Source organism: Olea europaea, chromosome 10, assembly GCF_002742605.1.
Source record: "Olea europaea var. sylvestris chromosome 10, O_europaea_v1, whole genome shotgun sequence".
In the NCBI taxonomy this organism is placed as follows: domain Eukaryota; kingdom Viridiplantae; phylum Streptophyta; class Magnoliopsida; order Lamiales; family Oleaceae; genus Olea; species Olea europaea.
Genome location: NC_036246.1, coordinates 13,432,157 through 13,452,134, shown reverse-complemented (window position 1 = coordinate 13,452,134; position 19,978 = coordinate 13,432,157). Strand labels below are relative to the sequence as shown.

General features: G+C 36.2%; 1 protein-coding gene and 1 pseudogene across 1 annotated transcript in view; one reads left to right on the top strand and one right to left on the bottom strand.

The window, feature by feature from the left end:
* LOC111400311 (probable GTP-binding protein OBGC2) overlaps positions 1-11,980 on the top strand; it is a 23,403-nt gene extending 11,423 nt beyond the window's left edge. Inside the window, exons 4-11 of the mRNA XM_023027727.1 lie at positions 5,119-5,210; positions 5,734-5,817; positions 7,923-8,000; positions 9,143-9,343; positions 9,482-9,589; positions 10,057-10,131; positions 10,246-10,439; positions 11,427-11,980. Coding sequence (XP_022883495.1) covers positions 5,119-5,210; positions 5,734-5,817; positions 7,923-8,000; positions 9,143-9,343; positions 9,482-9,589; positions 10,057-10,131; positions 10,246-10,439; positions 11,427-11,526 — 932 coding nt within the window. The 3' untranslated portion in view covers positions 11,527-11,980. The remainder of the gene's footprint in view (positions 1-5,118; positions 5,211-5,733; positions 5,818-7,922; positions 8,001-9,142; positions 9,344-9,481; positions 9,590-10,056; positions 10,132-10,245; positions 10,440-11,426) is intronic.
* A 7,335-nt stretch (positions 11,981-19,315) lies between these two features.
* The window catches only part of LOC111400310, a 3,598-nt pseudogene continuing 2,935 nt past the window's right edge, over positions 19,316-19,978 (bottom strand).

Sequence of the window (19,978 nt, the reverse complement as noted above, 5' to 3'; positions counted from 1 at the left end):
AGAAAACTTAAACCTCCTTAACCTTCCACTTTACAACTCGTGCTTGGTTGTCGCCAACTCATTCTTAGTTGTCTTCAAGTGGATGGTATTACAACTTGCCTTGCAAGTTGTTGCCAACTCGCGCCTAGCTTGCACCGTTGATATTTATCCTTGCCAACTCGCGCTTAGCTTGCATACAACTCGCGCTTAGCTTGCAAGTGGCACACAAGTGGACAAGTTGTGCAAGTTGCCCACTTGCATCCTCAAAATATCCGGCTGCAGGTTCAAGTATTTTTCCTCCCAAAATGGCTGGGTCGGGACTTAGAAAAACCTCATTAACGCCCTGAAAAACTGCACGATCTAGGTAGCCTGCATTCTGCCCCAAAATCATCTATGCATTCCCAGCCCGAGTTTACCTGCGACCTTTACCGAATCTACTTGCGTCCCCTATCGCAAGCTGTTCCGTCATTTTGAAACGCGTTAACCGCGCTATCTTGTGATCGCTACCGAAACGGATCGAACGCGACCGCGTGAGGTGTAAATCACTCCCCCACTGAATTTGGCGACGCACTCATCGCCATATACCTCCGAAGCATAGACCTTATTTGCCATAAGTCTATCTCATTTTCCCACCTTGTGCCATGACATTCCCGTGTCATGCCATGTCTTAAGTCATGATCTTGCGATCCGTGACAAGCTGCTCTGAATTCTACTTCTTGCTACTACATTTTGTTTTTTACTTCTCCAAGTTACCAAATTTCCCCGTACAAAGGTACAGTAACCCGATGTTGATCTCCTATCTTCGATTGATCTGGCCCAATCAGCGTCTATAAATATTTCTACTCCTCTCTTTTCATTCTTCTTGAAGAACAATCTCTTTTCGGAGGAACCTTTTAGGTACCTGAGAATTTTGTATACTGTTTCTAGGTGTGTTTCCTTCGAAGACTGCATATGTTGACTTACAATGCTGATCACAAAAGCAATGTCAGGTCGAATGTGTGATAAGTAGATTAACTTACCGATTAATCGTTGTTATCTCTCCTTTTCCACCAGTCTCCCTATGTCCTCTGTCCTTTTTCCTCCATCTATAGGGGTGTCGCTTGGTTTACATTCAAGCATGTCTGTTTTGGTCAAAAAGTTGAGAATATATTTCCGTTGTGAAACACTGATGCCCTTTTTTGATCTTGTCACCTTCATGCCCAAGAAATATCGCATTGGTCCTAGGTCTTTTACTTCAAATTCGAAGGCTAGCTTTTCCTTTGGTCTGTCCATCTCAGTTATATTGTTTTTAGTGAGGACTATGTCGTCTACATATACAATTAGAATTGTTATTTTTCCTTATTTCGATTGTTGAAAAAAATGGTATGATCTGACTGCCTTTGCTGATATACTTGATTCCTCAACACCATTGTAAATCTATCAAACTAGGCTCTTGGTGATTGCTTAAGAACGTATAAAGGTTTCTTGAGTTTTCAACTCCAATCTTTTCCATAACTTTTATAGAATGCTAGTGGTGCTATCATAAAGACTTATTCTTCTAATTTTCCATTTAGAAATGCATTCTTAATATCCATCTGCTGGAAGCCAATCTAAATTAGCTGCTAGGGATATGAGAACTCGAATTGTATTCAGTTTTGCGATTGGTGCAAATGTTTTCATGTAGTCAATACCATAGGTCTGTATATGCCCTTTGGCTACCAAATGAGCTTTATAACGTTCCATCGTCCCATCAGCTTTATATTTCACATTAAAAAACCATTTGCAGCCTACTAGTCTCTTGCCTGTTGGTAACTTCACCACATTCCAAGTTTTTTTTTTAAAGCCCACATTTCTTCCATTATTGCTTCTCTCCATTCGGGAACTTCCAAGGCCTCTTGGATATTTTTTTGGGATTTCTGTATTGTCAAGGTTAGCAGTAAAAACACGAAATTTTGTAGATAGAGTGTGATAAGACATAAATTTAGAAATAGAGTGGAAAGTACATGATCGAGTTTGTTTTCTAAGAGCAATAGGTATGTTATCACTTGGGGATCTAGATTCATCGGGTGGAATTTCATTAGGTCTGATCATTGGTTCTAACTCTTTTGGTGCCTCAAGTGTGAGGTTTCCTTTATACTTTGAACTTGGCCTCCTTGAGTAAACTAGTATCTCCTTATTGCTTTGTTTTCCTGCATCTCTCCCTGTATTCAAGTTTTCTTCTTTACATGGCATATTAGACGTGACCTATTCAGTATCTCCTTATCGTTTTGTTTTTCTTCATCTTCCCCTATGGCATATTAGACGTGGCCTGTTTAGTATAAGTTGGCTCAGGAGAGGGATCAAAGTTAAAGATTTCTTCGAAGGGTTGATCTTCACTCAAAAGGATTTTTTTTTAAGAAAGGTGATTTTTCAAAGGTCATATCTAGGCTAACAAATACTCTTTTTTGTGGATGGGTCATAGCATTTATAGCCCTTTTGAGTGGGTGAGTATCAAATGAATACACATTTAAGTGCACGAGGGTCTAATTTGCTTTGGAGATGAGAATGAACATGAGTAAAGGCTGTGCATCCAAACACTTCAAAGGTAGGTTAGAGTAAGGTGGGAGGTCGGAAAGTGTATTTGGAATTTTTTGAGGGTTCAAACAAAGGATAGAGTACGACTGAGCGTCTGTTAGTTAGATATGTGGCCGTTAGAATGGCATCTCCCCAGAATAGTTTTGGCATATTTGCAGTGAACATTAGGGCAGGGCAACTTCAAGAAGGTGTCTATTTTTTCACTCTGCGATTCCATTTTGTTGAGGAGTATTGACATATGAAGTTTGGTGGAATATCCCATGTTTTTGTAAGTAATCTCGTAATGTAGTATTGAAGTATTCTGTACCGTTATCCGTTCTAAGTATTTGAATTTGTGTCTGAAATTGTGTTTGAATTATTGAATGAAAATTGATAAACACAGAGCAGACCTTAGATTTTTCTTTTAGTAGATAGACCTAATAGACTCGAGTGTGATCATCTATGAATGTGATAAATAATCTTGTGTGTGATTAGGAGTTTGAGAAGGTCTCCATAAGTCACTGTGAATCATAGTGAAGGGTTTAGATGATTTGTATATCAAGTTTGGGTAAGAGGCACGCTTATGCTTCGCAAGTTTACAACTTTCACACTGAAAATCAATTGAATTGTTATTCAAATGTATTGAAGGAATTACACGTCTTAAATATTGGAAATTGGGATGGCCTAGTCTATAATGCCATAAAAAGAATTTCACTATCCCTAGAGACAAATGTAGACTCACAAATTGCAATTTGACATTGTTTACCTCCATCGACCTCCTTAAACTAGTACAGCGCCTTACATTCTTTAGCACTACCAATTATCTTCCCTAATGAAAGGTCCTAAAAAACACAATGAGATGGAAAAAATTTAGTAGAGCAAATGGAGTCTTTAGTTAGCTTGCTAATAGACAATAAATTACAAGACAATTTGGGACATGTAGAACAGATTCAAGTGTTATCGAGTTAGAGATTTGATACTCCCTTTACCTACAACTGATGAGAGGGAGGCATCTACAATTTTGACTTTAACGTTACTGGAATAGTTTAAGTATGAGGAAAATAGATGATACGAGTCTGTCATGTGATCGGATGCTCCTGAGTCAATAATCCAAGAGGTTTTAACTTTTGAGGTAGTACATAAGGCACTTAAGAAATTACCTTTATGGGTTAGAGAGCTCAAAGGACTATTAGGAGAGGGCTGACCAGTAGTTTGGAGACTAGAGAAAATTTGGTAGAGTTGGTTCAATTGTTCGGGGTTGAATGCACCATTTTGAGCAGGATTAATGATATCCCCGACTCCTAGTGTTTTGTTTTGGCTTCCAATTAGTAGGTTTCTCGTGTAGGTCCCAACACGTATCTTTTTTGTGTCCTGGCTTCCGACAATGTTCACACCACGGTCGACCACGTTGTTTTTTTGGCCTGGCCCATTTATTGTTCCCTTAGATGACATGCCCATAGATTCAGGCCCATTATTTATTTCCAGCCCAATACCTTTTGCACATGAGGGTCAGTGAGTAAGCCTTTATCCACTGTTGGGCCATATTTTCTACCCATTTTCGGCCCATTCCCTTTGGACATTAGAAGAGCTGACATCTCACTTGGCCCGTTGAACCCTTCGGTCAACATGACCTGTCATCAGGCTTCCTCTCTTTGAACCTCCGAGAACACCTTGTGAAGGGAGGGCAATGGCCGTCGGCCAAGAATCCGACTCCTGACGTCGTCCAGTTCGTGATTGAGGCCAGCTAAAAACTCATACACTCTTTCATTCTCAAGTTTCTTTTTATATCGGACACTGTCATCACCGCAACTCCATTCTTCACCACTGCTGAGATCGAGTTCTTGCCAAAGTGATGTCATTTCCATGAAATAATAAATAACATCCCTACTCTCCTGTTTTATTTGCCACAATCAAGTCTTAATTTCAAAAATATGTGAGTAATTTCCGGAGTTGGAATATGCTTCCTTCACAGCTTCCCAAACTTCTTCCGCAGTTGGGAGAAAGAGTTAGGGCTTCCTCATATACGGTTTCATGGAGTTTACCAGCCATGCGATGACCATGGAATTATCAGATTTCCACCTCTATAAGAGTGCAACATCAGTTAGTTTCTTCGTTTTGCCAGTAAAGTATCCTAGTTCCCCTTTTCCATCAATCACCAATTTTATTGATTGGGCCCATTCAAGAAAATTTCTTCCGTTCAATTTTTTTACCGCAAGTTGGAAATAGGAGTTTTCGAAATCGTGGGAGCCAATTGTGGAATTGGCCTCCGTTTCGATTTGTGGGTTGGCGGAGGTGACTGATCCCGAGCTATTGATAGGAAAATCTGCCATATGTGGCTTGGTTTAGACAAGCTTGTGCTCTAATACCATGAAGACAGAAACATAATTATTTTCTGTATTTCTTAATTATTAACCTCCAACTTACATCCTTATATGGTACAATAATGGAAAAAAAAGAAGGAAAAGCTATCTCCTAATTTAGGAGAATAATAACCACATATCAAATACAATACAATCTACCAATATATATAGACCAAGGAAAGATTTTGATATCTTTCCATAATTTATGAATTCCTACAGCTTACTATATTTTTGCCACATATGACAGGAACAGTTATAAAACATAAAAGACGAAAGCTTCTGGCTGATTTAGCTCGTCCAGGCGATGAAGTTCTTGTAGCCAGGGGTGGACAAGGAGGGGTGAGAATCTTTATTCGTAAATTTTAGCTAGATGCTTGTATCATGAAGCTTTAAGGTTGGTCCCAAAATGCCATCCCCAACAACAGAAAAAGCAAGGGAAAGAGAGGGAGAGAAAAAACAAACAAAAAAACCATTCGTTAAACATTGAAAATGATAATTAAGATCACATTTAAATGAAAATTACAGATTGAATTAATTGATTCGTTTTTACTTGGAGGCATTCTTCTCTATACTATATGTCAGTGGCTGTAGCAAAGACTAAGCCCTTGTTTGAGCCCCATTTTGGGGGAAATAATGAATTTTTGAATAGTGTATTGATGGGAAATGTGTGGTTAAAAAATAAGGAAAAGTTTTAGATTTGTGTGTAATATTATTTTTTTGAAAAATATGTGGTTGAAATAATGTCAAAACACTGTTCAAAAATGCCTTTTACCAAAGAATGGAGCTCAGACAAGGGCTAAATAAGCATGTTTTGAAACTGCATGCATCGTCAATGAGTCTGTTCCTTATTTGCTTTTGGCAGATTAGCTTGTTGGAAGTCCCTGAGCATAAAAGGAAGACAACGACAGCTTTAACCACTAATGTGATGAGAGATGACAGTGATAAGGTAAGGCCAGACATTGTTCATGGTCTTCTGTTAGACATATTTTCCTGTATCTGTGTTCTCTGAGTTCTAATTTGGAGAATTTACGCTGGGTAGAGATATTGCGTTTAATTTCTATCTTGTTGTTTGCATCTACGGCAAAGTACAACCTAAGGAATCTCCATGCAATATGTCAATAATTTAGTTCATTTAGTGCCCTTTGTCATGATAATCACAGAGGGATATTTGAAATTTCGATAGCATGTTTATCTTTGACTGACTTAGTTTTAACCTGCACCATGACATATTTCAACTTGCAAAATATATTTATATCGTTCTGCAGATGTTGATTTAACTGTTGGCGTTTTCATTTCTTTCAAATTATCGATGCATCAAGCTGCAATTTTTACTGTCTTGTATTCTGATATGACTGTTAAGAAATTTTGTTTGATTACTGCATATGCAAAACAATAGTTATTATCATAATCATGATGCAATTTCAATACCATCCCCATCTCCAAAACCTCCGTTATAATCATATGCAAATGTCTCCTCCTCTGCATGAGTTTTGGATATAAGTTATCTGTAATAGCTGCCCGTCCGATTTAAGAGATACCACTAAAAAAACCAAAACTAAAAAAAAATTTAAACAAAATGATGATATTAAAAAATAGCAAGTATAAAAACAAAGTTACAATATCAAAATGTAAATAAATTATTTTGATATGTCCATGTCCCATCTTTCTAAAAAAAACGCGTGTTGACGTGTGCATGTCATGTCACCTGTAACTGTCCATGCTTCTTATGATATATTTAGCTGCATGCCCATGTCCAAACATGAAGGAAAATGCTTTGCGTGAAAAAGAATAAAGAAGCATAATGTGTTTTCCGGAGATCCTCCAGTTCTCGCTTGAAAATCCACTTTTTTCTTTACCTTTGTCAATTATGATTAGCCTTCCTTCATATATTTCTGTGCACAAGATAAGTAAATACAGTAGCAAGTATTGAAATATTTAATATGACATTTGGCTGTTAAAAATATCATCATGTTACTTAATAAAGTACATAAATTGGATGTGAAATCGAAGTTATTGTGGAAGTAAAGCTTGAGACAGATCCAAAAGCTTAAATTTAACAATGATGGATTTTAGCTATTTACTAAGAAATAAGTGACCTAACAAACAATTCAAAAATAGTCCTCTTCATTGTAAAACGTAATCATATGTAAAGTTATTTTGGTTGTGTATGAGTAGCTTGCAAAGGCGCTAGAATAACATGTCAGCTGAATGCGCCTAAGCCATGAAGTTCAATTAAGATTCAATTCTTGTGAGAGATATTGCAACTAAGCAATTTTTTAGGTTATCCTGTCAAATGAGAGAAGGGCTGTAAAAGGTGAATATAAGTGGTGGTACGACATCGTTGCATCAACAAACGACAATTTGTCTGTTCAAAGTGGATAGTAACGGTAGATAGGTCCACATAATGACCATAAAATTCCACAAAAGACTGACAAGTTTTAAGACAGAGAAAAAGGGAAAATTGTGAAGGAAGAAACAGATTGTATTTTTTCAGAAGACGTTCATCAACAAATGAGAAATTGACTGTTAAAAGTGGTCAGTAATGTTAGATAGGTCCACATAATGACCATAAAATTCCTCAAAAGATTGATAAAAGTTTCAAGACTGAAAAAAGGGAAAATTGTGAAGGAAGAAACATATTGTATTTCTTTTGAAGATGACAATGTTAACATATCCATATTAGAATTAGTTTATCTTAATGTTATTTGTTGTGGATGACCACGTGAGGATTTCTAACTATGGAAAGGGAAAAAGGGCCTTCTGCTCCATTACGTGCCACTGCATCCTTGTAAGAAAAACACCATGACATTTACCTACTTACTGAAGTTTATGGTATTCTATCCATTACGGTATGTCTTCATAGACCGGAAAAGAAGTCTAACCTGACAACTTTAATGTGTATGTATTCTGTGTTAGAATTTTTCACCTCCTAAAGAACTATGGTTCTTGATAACAATGCTTGAAATTGAATAAAGACCTGGTATATACCTTAGGCATGCAATGCAATATATTTTCACAGGATGATACTTAATAATTCTCGACATGTTTCAGGTTTTGGTTCTTGGTCAGCCTGGTGAAGAGGTTAGTTTGCAGTTGATACTTAGAGTTGTTGCAGATGTTGGTCTCATTGTAAGTATTGAGTATATAAACTTTTCTGTTTCATCACATTATTGTATGCATACAATTGTATCCACTTCAGACGAGCATTGCATGGAAAATTGGGTGTATGCATGTTCTGTTTTAAGTGTATCTGTACATACCATGCATGCATATATAGACAAGTGTGCATATACATGCACATGTTAATATTTTCTTGAGATAAACATGAAGTTAATTCTTCATTAGCAGTTAGTTGCTAAATTTTGTCCCATCTAATTTTCAGCCAGTTTTACCTTCTCTTCAACAAGATCTTTTTCTAGGCCCCGTTTGGGAGCGATTTTGAGAATTGATTTTGTGATTGTTAGGAGAAAGGTAGGGGCCATCTGTGAGAAAAGAAGTCAAACTTCACGACTGAAATAATGAAATAACGATCAAAAAATCAATTTTTTGGGGTGAAAAATCACTCCCAAACACCCCTCTAGACAGTTTGTAGGTTGGAAAAACTAGATCTTGACCTAGACTTGCAACTATATTACAGAATCTATTGGTTCGTTTGATTGAGTAGGAAGTTTGGCTCCTAAACTAGAATGACTTATCCAAATTAAGCTGGAAGTGTTTACCTTCTATTTTTCTGTTGGGAAATCCACAATTTTACTTATTGGGGAAATGCGTTTGTAAGTTTTTCGGCATTTGTTCATACTTTGATATATTCTTTGTGTGATTGTTTTCATTTACTTATTGGGGAAATGCGTTTGTAAGTTTTTCGTCATTTGTTCATACTTTGATATATTCTTTGTGTGATTGTTTACATTTGCAGCTTCAAGCATTCACAAATACCCTAGTTTTTTTAAGTACCCTAGGTGTGAACATTGTTGGATATTGTAATAGTTTCCAAATTGTTATTACATTTTTGATATTATGTTCCTAATGACCCAAACAACCAAGTTACATGTTCTTACCCACTTTCCCCCGTCCATCCGTTCTTTCTTGTGACTGTTTGACTGGGTCTATAGATTTCAGTCATATTGAGCGTCATAGTTATGATAGGGTTCCCTGCTGTTTCATTTATTAGAGTGCTGAAACTGTTGAAATTGTTTGACATGAAGTCATGACTTAATCCTGCATGCCAGTCTGTCAATTTATAGACCTAACCATTATCCATTAATTTTAAGGGACTCCCAAATGCCGGAAAATCTACTCTATTGGCAGCCATTACACTTGCGAAGCCTGATATAGCTGATTATCCGTTCACAACCTTGATGCCAAACTTGGGACGCCTTGATGGTGACCCTAGCTTAGGGGCAGGAAAATTTTTATCTGAGGCAACTTTAGCAGATTTGCCTGGTCTCATCGAAGGAGCCCATCTGGGGAAGGTATTAGAGATTATGATTTATTCAAAAAATCTTAATTCAATTACTTTTAAGCAGCCTTCGGCTTCAGTGGTCTTGTTGCTTTTATTTATTGTTTTCTTTTTGAACTCTAAATTCATGCATGACCATGTCACTTTACAGGGTCTTGGTCGCAATTTTTTAAGGCATTTGAGGAGGACTCGGCTGCTGGTCCATGTTGTTGATGCAGCTGCTGAGGACCCTGTGAGTGATTACAGAACAGTGAAAGAAGTATGCCTACTGACTTCAGTTTTGAAATTTGTTATTGAATGATGGATGATGTTGATAATTCATTAGCATGTATAGATGCAGATGAATGCGAGTCTACTGGCTGTATTCTGATTGCAAACTCTTACGTTACCGGTGTTACTTCTGCTTTTCTTTTTTCCGTTCTGCTTATTTTCGTTCTTTTCTTTGTGTGCGGTTTGCCTTTTGGGTTTTCCATAATTTTCTTTTTCTGACTACATCTTTAATCTGCTTCCATTACTTTTCAATCTATAAATATGTCTAGACATGCGTCTTTCTATCTACTTAACTTATTTTTCTTTTTTCTGCTAATCTCTGCTAACAAAATTACATGATAACTTGAGAGAGAAATTGTACTCATTGGTCTCAATTCATTTCAGTTTTTAAGTAAATTTAATTATTTCCTTAATCTTTTAATGTATACTGTGGTCTTAAGTACAATGATCCTGCAGGAATTGCGGATGTACAATCCTAATTACCTTGAACGACCATACATTGTGGTGCTAAATAAAGTTGACATTCCCAAGGTATGTGTTCTAAATTCTTCAGTAGAATGTCTCTTCATAGACAATAAGTGAAGCTTTGACCTCACATGTTCTGTGTTAGATAATCTGCAAGTCTAATCATAGTAGCCTTTGTAGGCAATGGACAGACTTCCATCTTTAAAGGAAGAAATATTGAGAATCGGAAGTGACAAGATTGATATGCACACTGATGCAATCTCCAAAACTGATGCCTTTTCCATGTCAAATGACAAGGACCAAGCTGTTGATCAAAAGATGAAGGAAATTGAAGCATATCCACGACCTCTTGCTGTTGTGGGCGTTAGTGTTCTGTAAGTTTGTTAGTGTTACCTTTTCTTTTCCTAGATGCACACCTTTCCTTGAATCTTGAATCTTAATAAATTCCACATGCATGGCTTTCCCAACTTCAGTGTCATGAACCAGTTTTAACACGTACTGTTCAACCATCATTTATGATTCTTAACACTGCATTTCTTATGCCAAATAAATGTACTTTAATGATATTCTACTGGTCTTTTCTTTAAAGCCTATCCATATTGAAAAATTAGTGAGGTATCTGATAAGGCAGTTTAATGGAAAAGAAACCTCAGAAAACTGAATTTTCAGGCATGATGGTGAACATTGGTGTATGTATAGGCCCATAGGCACTAGAACAGTTTTGTTTCCTATTCAACAATTTTCTGCACTTAATTTTCAGTTTCGTCAGTTGATATCCTGTGGAATAAGCCTTAGGTTTATGTTTATTATGGAAGTAAATTCATGACTAATGTTTTCCCAATACATAGGAGCGATGTGTGGTTGGATAATTTATGCTAAACAACTGTTTTTCTGCTAGTCATGAGGAGCACTCTCCACATTTTTGTTCTCTAGTTTATGTAAATCTGGTGCACTTTAATTAGCAAATCATTCAGTTTATTGTGCTTCTAGGATGATGATAGTGTTGAAGACAACATTTTAATAAAAATGTGGCTCTACTCTAGCAACTTAAACTATAGATGAGTTGGTTAACGCCTTATCAGAGCTTCACAAAATAGCTGAGTTCAAGTCTCGCCATCTCCCATTTATGAATTGTCACATTTCAGGCTTGGTCATAAATTCAGCTTGCATGTGAAGGGCCACAATTAAATAAATAAATGTCCCTATACCCTATTTACCAATTCAAGCTCTTAGATGAAGTGGTTGACAGATAACAGTTGTGTTTTTTTTTTTTAATTTATTTTTTTCCCCAAAATTTTTCAATGCTATATGCGTATTCTAATGTGTCAGTGATAAAAGTTCTGTTATGCCTTGAATTGCAGGAGACGTATAAACATCAATGAAATGTTAGAGGCCATAAGGGCAACTCTGCGCCATTGTCAGGATATTACTGGCTTACTGGGAACATCTGCAGGACAATGACGAAGTCTGGTGATCACGAATAATTCTAAGGTGGCTGATGTCGAATTGTCATAGTCTGCTACAACTTGATTTTGGACGAACTCGACCAGCCTGCTGCAAGTCGAAAATCCCAATCTGTGTTATGGCTATCTCATGCCTGAAATGAGCCATCATGTACAGATTCTAGCAATCGAATTTACATTTCTAGGATGAATGCACTATTAATTCATCAAACACCTTGAGGTTCCCCAGATTTGGGCAGTATGTGCAGTTAGGGTTTTGTATGGACCTCTTTTCTTCTCTTTTTTCAACCTGGTAAAAAAATTGGTTTGATGTTGCTGAATTGATGGGCTAGCATGGTAATCCAGATTACTTTTTATGCAATTATTAGCCCGTGTATCTCAAATTTTGAGCCCAACAGAGTCGCGTAGTCTACCCTAAATTCATTAAGAATAGTTTGTTGTTGACTTGCTTATTTACTTGCTTCGAAGGGACTTGGTTTTATATAGATGGATGGGTCAGTTTGCCACGCTGGACATTGCATTCAGTAAGAAAAGCTTGGGCGAGATGGATGACGAGACTAACTCGACTTATTTTATTGTGATAAATACATTCATGTAGATTGGTGTTAAAAATCAATGATTTTGAATAGCATTAATCGATGTTAAATCATGTTTATACTTTTTTTTATTGGTAAATGTAAAAATTCTATTGATCAAAACTCATGTACAAGTACTTTGTGCATACTCGGCCTAAACAAAAAGAAAAGATGTACAAATTAAAATATCTATAGACGCAATACTAAAGATTCAAAATGAATCAAAACACGAGGATACAAAAAAAATATGATTTTGTATAAATATATTTTCATCTATCTTACTGTGCTATCAATGTGAGATTAAAGATCTTCAAAAATCTTCATATTTCTCACCATCCATATGTGGTAAACTGTGCAAGCACGCACAATTCTGTTGGCTTTGCTGTGCCAAAATGTCCATCAGATCTTCTTTTTAATCCACTTCAAAACGCTCCCAGTGGTAGTCATAGAGCTTGTAATATACCCCACCATGCTCTAACTAGCCACCCAATGCAAGAATTGAATGAACATTGGAAGAAAATATGCTGGCCTGATTCCTCTTGTGAGTCTCGAAACACAATTTCTATTGATATCAAGGTACAACAGCATGTATTTGGTTAAGAGTTTTGATTGAGCACTTAACCACAAGATAAAAGAGTGTTTAGGCGCAATGCAAGGCTTTCAAACATCTCTGGCCCAAGTCTTCTTGTACCCAGTTCGCCTGAAAAAATCATATGCACGCGAGATGCTAAGGGGGTGTTCTCTTTGTGTTTCAGTTGTGTTTTGAGTTTTGTGTTTTGAGTGTTTGTTTTGAAATTGTTGAAAATGCGTTCTTTTTGTTAGTTTCTCAAAACAAAAAACAAAAAATTTTTTTTTTTAAATTTTGAGAATCCCCCCAACACCCCCCCAAAACAAAAAAAAAAAAAAAAAAAATTTTTTTTTTTGAAATTTTGAGAATCACCACACCCCCTCCTAAAAAAAAAAAAAAAAAAAAGAAGAAGTTTTTCCCGCGTTTTCAATTTTTTCAAGTTTTACACTGAAAACGCCCAAAACGACAAAAAAGTCGTTTTGTGTTTTCTTCACAAATTTTTTTTCGTTTTCGAAAATTCGTTTTCGAAAACGGGAAAGAGAACGCGTTTTCACCGTTTTGAAAAATCGAAAATAGAAAACGACCCGAAAACGGTAAAGAGAACAGGGCCTAAGCTTCCCCCCATTGGCTACCTTTTTCGACAATCTGCCCCATGCAGCATGTGCAGTACCTTCAGGCTAGACGATTTTGTTCCTGACTTCCAATAGCTTTTTGAGCAAAGGGGAATCCCCTTTTCTAGCGGAGCAGTCCCAGATTGTTGTCCCTCGCAAGTAAATATTATTTATCCACTGCTCCCATAGTGAATTATTCTTATCGTTGATGTTCCCAAGTGATCTTGACAGCGATGCTAAATTCCAGCATTTAACATCTTTAAAACCAAGGCCACCTTCATTCTTCGGTAAACATACATTCTTCCATGCTACCAACGACTTTTTGGATCCCAAAGAAAATTTCGACATAGTCTTATATTTCTTGTGGCAACTCTGGCTGGGATTGGGAATATAGACAACTGACAACACCTTGAAGCACGGATCTAACAAGTTCGGCTCTTTGGGCATAGGATAATGATGTTAGGACAATGATGTTTTTTTCCATGCACAAATTTATGTTGAAATTCTGTCCAAAATGGTGCATAGGAACTAATTTTCAATTTTTTGGCTGCAAGTGGTATACCTAAGCTGTGAAACGGGATGGATCCCTTCAGTACGCCTGTCAACGTCTGAAATTTCCAACTCTTGATCATGAACACTGGCTATATATAAGCTGTATTTGGAAGTATACATTCTCAATCCTGATACATCTCCAGAAGAAGACAAGCAATCCATCAGAAAACGAATTGATGTTAAGTCCCCTCTAGCAAGGAGCATCAAGTCATCTGCAAATGCCAAGTGTAGGATGAAAATTTAATTCACTATCCTTAGTTTTCCCCTTCAACAATCGTGAGAAATATTCGAGGAAAAGTACAAACAAAAAGTAAGATAAAGGATCCCCTTGTTGAAGGCCTTTTTCCCTTCGATGAATCCATGAATGCTACAATTAAGTGCTATAGAATATGATGTAGTAGTGATGCGCTCTAAGAAATCTTGCCGAAAATCCCATGCAATAAATCTTGCCGAAAATCCCAAACCACCGAGTTCGCCACTAAGAAAATCCCAATTCATTGATTCATATGCTTTCCTTAAATCAATCTTGAGAATGTTAAATTTTAATTTAATCATGCTAAGAATCAAGAATCACCAAAATTAAATTAATAAAATGAATTCATACCTACGGAAGCCATTGTTGATATGAATAATAGTTGTAATAGCAGCCAAGATCTTCTCCTCCTTGCTCCTCACAAAAGTATTAGCTATCAATGGGGCAAGCCAATAAAACATATGGAGAGGAAAGGGGACCTAGCCTTTATATATAGGAAATAATTTGAGCCGTCCCATTATGATTAGAATTTTAATTAGGGTTTTATTTCCGGCCCACATACTTAAAATTACACATCATATTAACTACAACCCGTAAAGTATAAAAGGCCCAATTGATTACTTAATAAATTTGGCCCAAACACAAATATCATTATGAGCCATACATCTAACCCATAAAATTTGCAATCGAATGTGAAGCCCACATATGAAATTATTCCAACATTCTCCCACTTGGGCAAACATTTGATTGCTATAACAAAGTTTTAACACCCGGGTTAGACTACATAGGTGGCCACAAAAGTATGACTCCAATGATGTCACCTTATGTAACATGATCCAGTCCAACAAGAATATTAACACCGAACATGGAAGTCATTACACCAATTAAATGATATAAGATCATTCCACAGCTACAAATGTCAACATCCTTATCGACATGGATCCCCCATCCTCCAACCAATGTGGTAGTATGTGGCATGAACTTAGCACCAAATGTGATAAAAAAAACTGTGTTAATTCATATCAGTTCTCATAATGCTTCTGATCAAAATGAAGCCACATGTCTTCAAAAAGACTCATCTTATGTCTTTACATGTCATATCACAATAATATTATAATAAAAAGACATGAGTCAAATGCATGCTCAAAATAGTCCGTGGATAGGGGAAAACATGTTATTTTATTGTTAGAAGGGGCTGTACCTGAAAACATATGAGTTGCCTACGTACCCCGCAAAGGGATCAAGCCAAAAACGTAATTCTTTACATAAGTAACTCCTACTAACCAAAAATATCAAATGTTTCTACAATACCCATATTAGTAACATGTGTCTTAAAGACTTTTGGAGTAAGTCCCTTAGTCAAGGGATTTGCAATCATTGCCTCTGTATTGATATGCTCTATTTTCGTCTGTCCTTCTTTGACTCTGTCTCTAACAACCAAATATTTGATATCAATATGTTTTGATCCACCAGAACTTTTATTATTCTTTGAAAAGATTACTGCTGCACTGTTATCACAGTAGATGGTGATCGGTCTTGAGATGGAATCAACAACTTTCAAGCCAGAGATGAAATTTCTTAACCAAACGGCTTGGACTGTAGCCCCACAACATGCCACAAATTCAGCTTGCATAGTAGAAGATGCCACTAGAGTCTGTTAGCATTTTTCCAAGAAATGGCACCACCAGCTAATGTAAAAATATAACTTGAGGTTGATTTCAAATCATCTTGACATCCAGGAAAAAATCAGAGTATGAATATCCTACCACCTCAAGATGATTTGTACGCTGAAATGTAAGCATATAACTTTTAGTTTTCTTCAAATATCTCATAACTTTCTTAACTGCTTTCCAATGCTCTTGTCCTGGATTAAACTGAAATCTGCTAAGGACACTTACTGCGTAGGCTATATCCAGTCTAGCATATGGGATCATCTTCATAGATTCCCTTTCCAGCTCATTCATTGGACATTGAGTTTTGTTAAATTTATCTCTTTTTATGATAGGTACATCACCAGGTGCACAATTCTGCATATTAAACTTTTCTAGAACATGTCGTATATAAGCTTTCTGAGAGAATCCCAATAAGCCACGATTTTTATCATGATCTATTTCAATGCCAAGTACATAGGAAGCTTCTACAAGATCTTTCATCTCAAAATTAGCAGACAACATTTTCTTTGTTTCATAAAGCACCCCTAAGTTACTACTAGCAAGCAGAATGTCATAAACATACAGTAGAAGAAAAATAAAATTTCTCCCACTGGTTTTGATATAAATGCATTGGTTAATAGCATTTTCAACAAAACCAAGAGAGGTTATAACCTCATCAAATTTCAAATACCATTGTCGAGATGCTTGTTTGAGACCATATAAAGACTTGTTTAACTTACACACCAAGTTTTCTTTTCCTTTCACAACAAAATCTTCAGGTTGTTTCATAGAAACCATTTCAGAAAGATCTCCATTCAAAAATGCTATCTTAACATTCATTTGATGAAGCTCCAAATCGTAGTGTGCCACAAGAGTCATGATAATTCGAACGGAATCTTTTGATGAAAAAGGGGAGAATGTTTCAACATAATCAATGCCCTCTCATTGAGTGAAACATTTCGCAACCAATCTTGCTTTCTTTCGTTCAACATTTCCTTTTGAATCTAATTTACTTTTGAAAATCCACTTATTATCTACAGCCTTATCATCTGGAGAAAGTTCAACAAGATCCCAAGCTTTACTACTTTCCATGGAATTCATTTCATCTTCCATGACAACTATCCATTTATCTGCCTCAGGACTTGTCAATGCTTGGTTATAAGTTACAGGATCAACAATATGCCCAATATTAAAATCGCTCTCCGATAAATATGTAATATAATCACTGGGCAATGCAGATCTTCTTTCTCTTTGTGATCTCCTAGCTTGTGGCTCAGAAACCGATTCAATCGTTGTTTGAGGAGTTGGAGGTTTCTCCTGATTCCTCAGTTCTTCATTAACAACTTCAATTGGTTGAGAACCAACTCTTTCCTTAACAGGAACTGGAACAACTTGATTAGGTTCAACAAGAATTTCTCTCAACGTCGAACTCCCACTATCTCCAAAATCGTTCTCTAGAAACTTAGCAGTAATGGACTCCACAATTCTAATGTCGCGATTTGGACAGTAAAACTTATATCCCTTTGATCTATCCGGATACCCAATAAAGTAGTTAGGAGTTGATTTAGGGTCTAATTTCTTTTCAAATGGATTATAAATTCTAACCTCAACTGGACATTCCCAAACTTTAAAGTGGGCCAAACTTGGTTTACGTCCTGTCCATAATTCAAAAGGTATCATTGCAACAGCTTTACTTAGAATTCTATTCAAAATATACATAATTGTTTTCAAGGCTTCACCCCACAAATATTCAGGGAAATTTGTTCTACTCATCATACTTTTAACCATATCTTTTAGAGTTCGATTACATTTTTCATAAAATCCATTCTGCTCAGGTGTCCCAGGCATGGTGTATTGGGGGCACTATCCACACTCTTGTAAAAACTTTGTAAAATCACCCATATTTTGACTAGACTCGTCATATTTCCCATAGTACTCACCACCACGGTCAGACCTTACAACTTTGATACTTTTTCCACATTGTTTCTCTACTTCCAGTTTGAAAACTTTGAATTTTTCAAGTATATGTGATTTATTGTTAATCAAGTAAACATATCCATATCGTGACAAATCATCAATGAAAGTTATGAAATATTTATTCCCACATATAGTGGAAGACAAAGGTCCACTGATATCAGTGTGTATCAAGTCCAAAATTCCATTACTCCTAGTTGAACCCTTCCTTGTAGATTTAGTTAGCTTTCCTCTTATACAATCCACATAGATTTCAAAGTCAGAAAAGTCCAAAGAGGGAAGTATCTCATCTTTTACTAATCTTTCCATTCTATCCTTAGAGATATGACCCAAACGTATATGCCACAACATAGATGATGATTCCCAAATTAAAGTCATTTTCTTTGATACATTGGTAACACATGAGACATCACCAAAAGAAGCCAAAGATAATTTATATAAACCATCACATAAAATGTCATTTCCAATCAAACGAGAATCATTAAATAACTCAACCATTCCATTACCAAAATCAAATGTAAAACCACAAGTATCAAGTTTCGATATAGAAATTAAATTCCGTTTCATTTGCGGTACATAAACTGTATTTTCCAAAACAAGATAAAAACCAGACTTCAAAGTCAAATTCACTACTCCTATGAATTCAACCTTCACTTGAACTCCATTTGCAATGCTCAAGTTTACTTCATTCTCACTTGGCCTTCGTTTGCTTGTGAATCCCTACAAGGGATTCGCAATATGAATACTAGCTCCCGAGTCTAACCACCAAGAATTCAAAGGCACATCTACTAAAGAAGACTCAAAACAAACTAAGGCCAAGGGAATACATGAAGAAATCTTCTTCTTTTCCAACCAAGTCTTGAACTTAAAATAGTCTTTCTGCCAGTGACCCTTTTTTTTTTTTTTTTACAGAATTTGCATTGATCATTTTTCTTTATAACTCCTTTGAGACCACTAAAATTTTTATTCTGCTGACTTCGGTGGGATTTATTACCCTTACGAAACTTAGGTTTATGGTTTTGAAAAGGCCCTTATTCTGCAATGGCTGAAAAGCTAATTGCACAGTTTCAACAGTTTCACGACGCATCCTATACTCTTCTTGGGCACACACTGCTATGAGGTCATTCAAATTCCATTTATCTCGCTGAGCATTGTAAACAACCTTAAGCTGATTAAACTTACTAGGAAGGCTATTCAAAACATGATAGACCAGGAAATGCTCCGCAATGGGAATGTTAAGAGCCTTTAGCTTAGATGATATATTTATCATTTTCATGACATGCTTCCTAACACCACTTGTGCCATCATATTTCATGCTCATCAATTTATCCATCAGATCCCCAGTTTCGACTTTATCAGACTCAATAAATTTTTCTCCTATAGCATCCATAAAACTTTTGGCATTTTCATTATCGGGATGATACCTAGAATGGAATCAGATATTGATCGCTTAATGATTTTCAAATAGAGTTTGTTAGCCCTTTCTCACTTTTCATGCTTGGCTACATATTCAATGGTACTCTTATCTGTGGATTTTTCAAGCTTTTTCTCCATTGCAAAATTCAAATCCAAAAGATCAAGTGCTATTTCTACGTCTTGTTTTCATCTCATATAGTTATTCCCAGTCAAAGTTTCAATAGCAAACAATTGATTCGAAAGAGATGAGGTATTATAAACTGTGAAAACATAAAATATCACACTCAATATCACCCCAAACGTAATGCATGCAATCAAATAGATGATGTAATATCCAACTAATTAATATGGGCTATTAATTAGATAATATGTAATTTAAATCGAAATATATGAATTTTATTACGGTAAAAGCCTAGGTGCATCATCATAAAATCACCTTTGGATCGACAATATAACATGCTATAAGGTACTCTTAAAACACATCATGTAGTCAGTTAACAAAATTACACTGGTACCAAACCTTTCGTTTATTAGCAGACTTTGCCCAAACCTTTAGTTTGTGCCACCCACAGTCCCAAACCTTTCAAAAATATGCACGGGGGTTCAAATGGATGGAAATCGTCCGTTTGACTGTTAGTTGACTAGAAAAGTCAAAATTTGACCAATTTGGATCAAATTAAAAAGGGCAAAGTGGTACTTTACATTTTTCTTAATATTAATAATTAAAATAATTAATAATAACAATAGAAAAGTAAAAACAAAATAAATAAAAATCAAAGAAAAGAAAGGAAATATTGTTCATCTTCATCTTCGCCCCACCCCACCCCAGCCCACCCCACCCCACCCAAC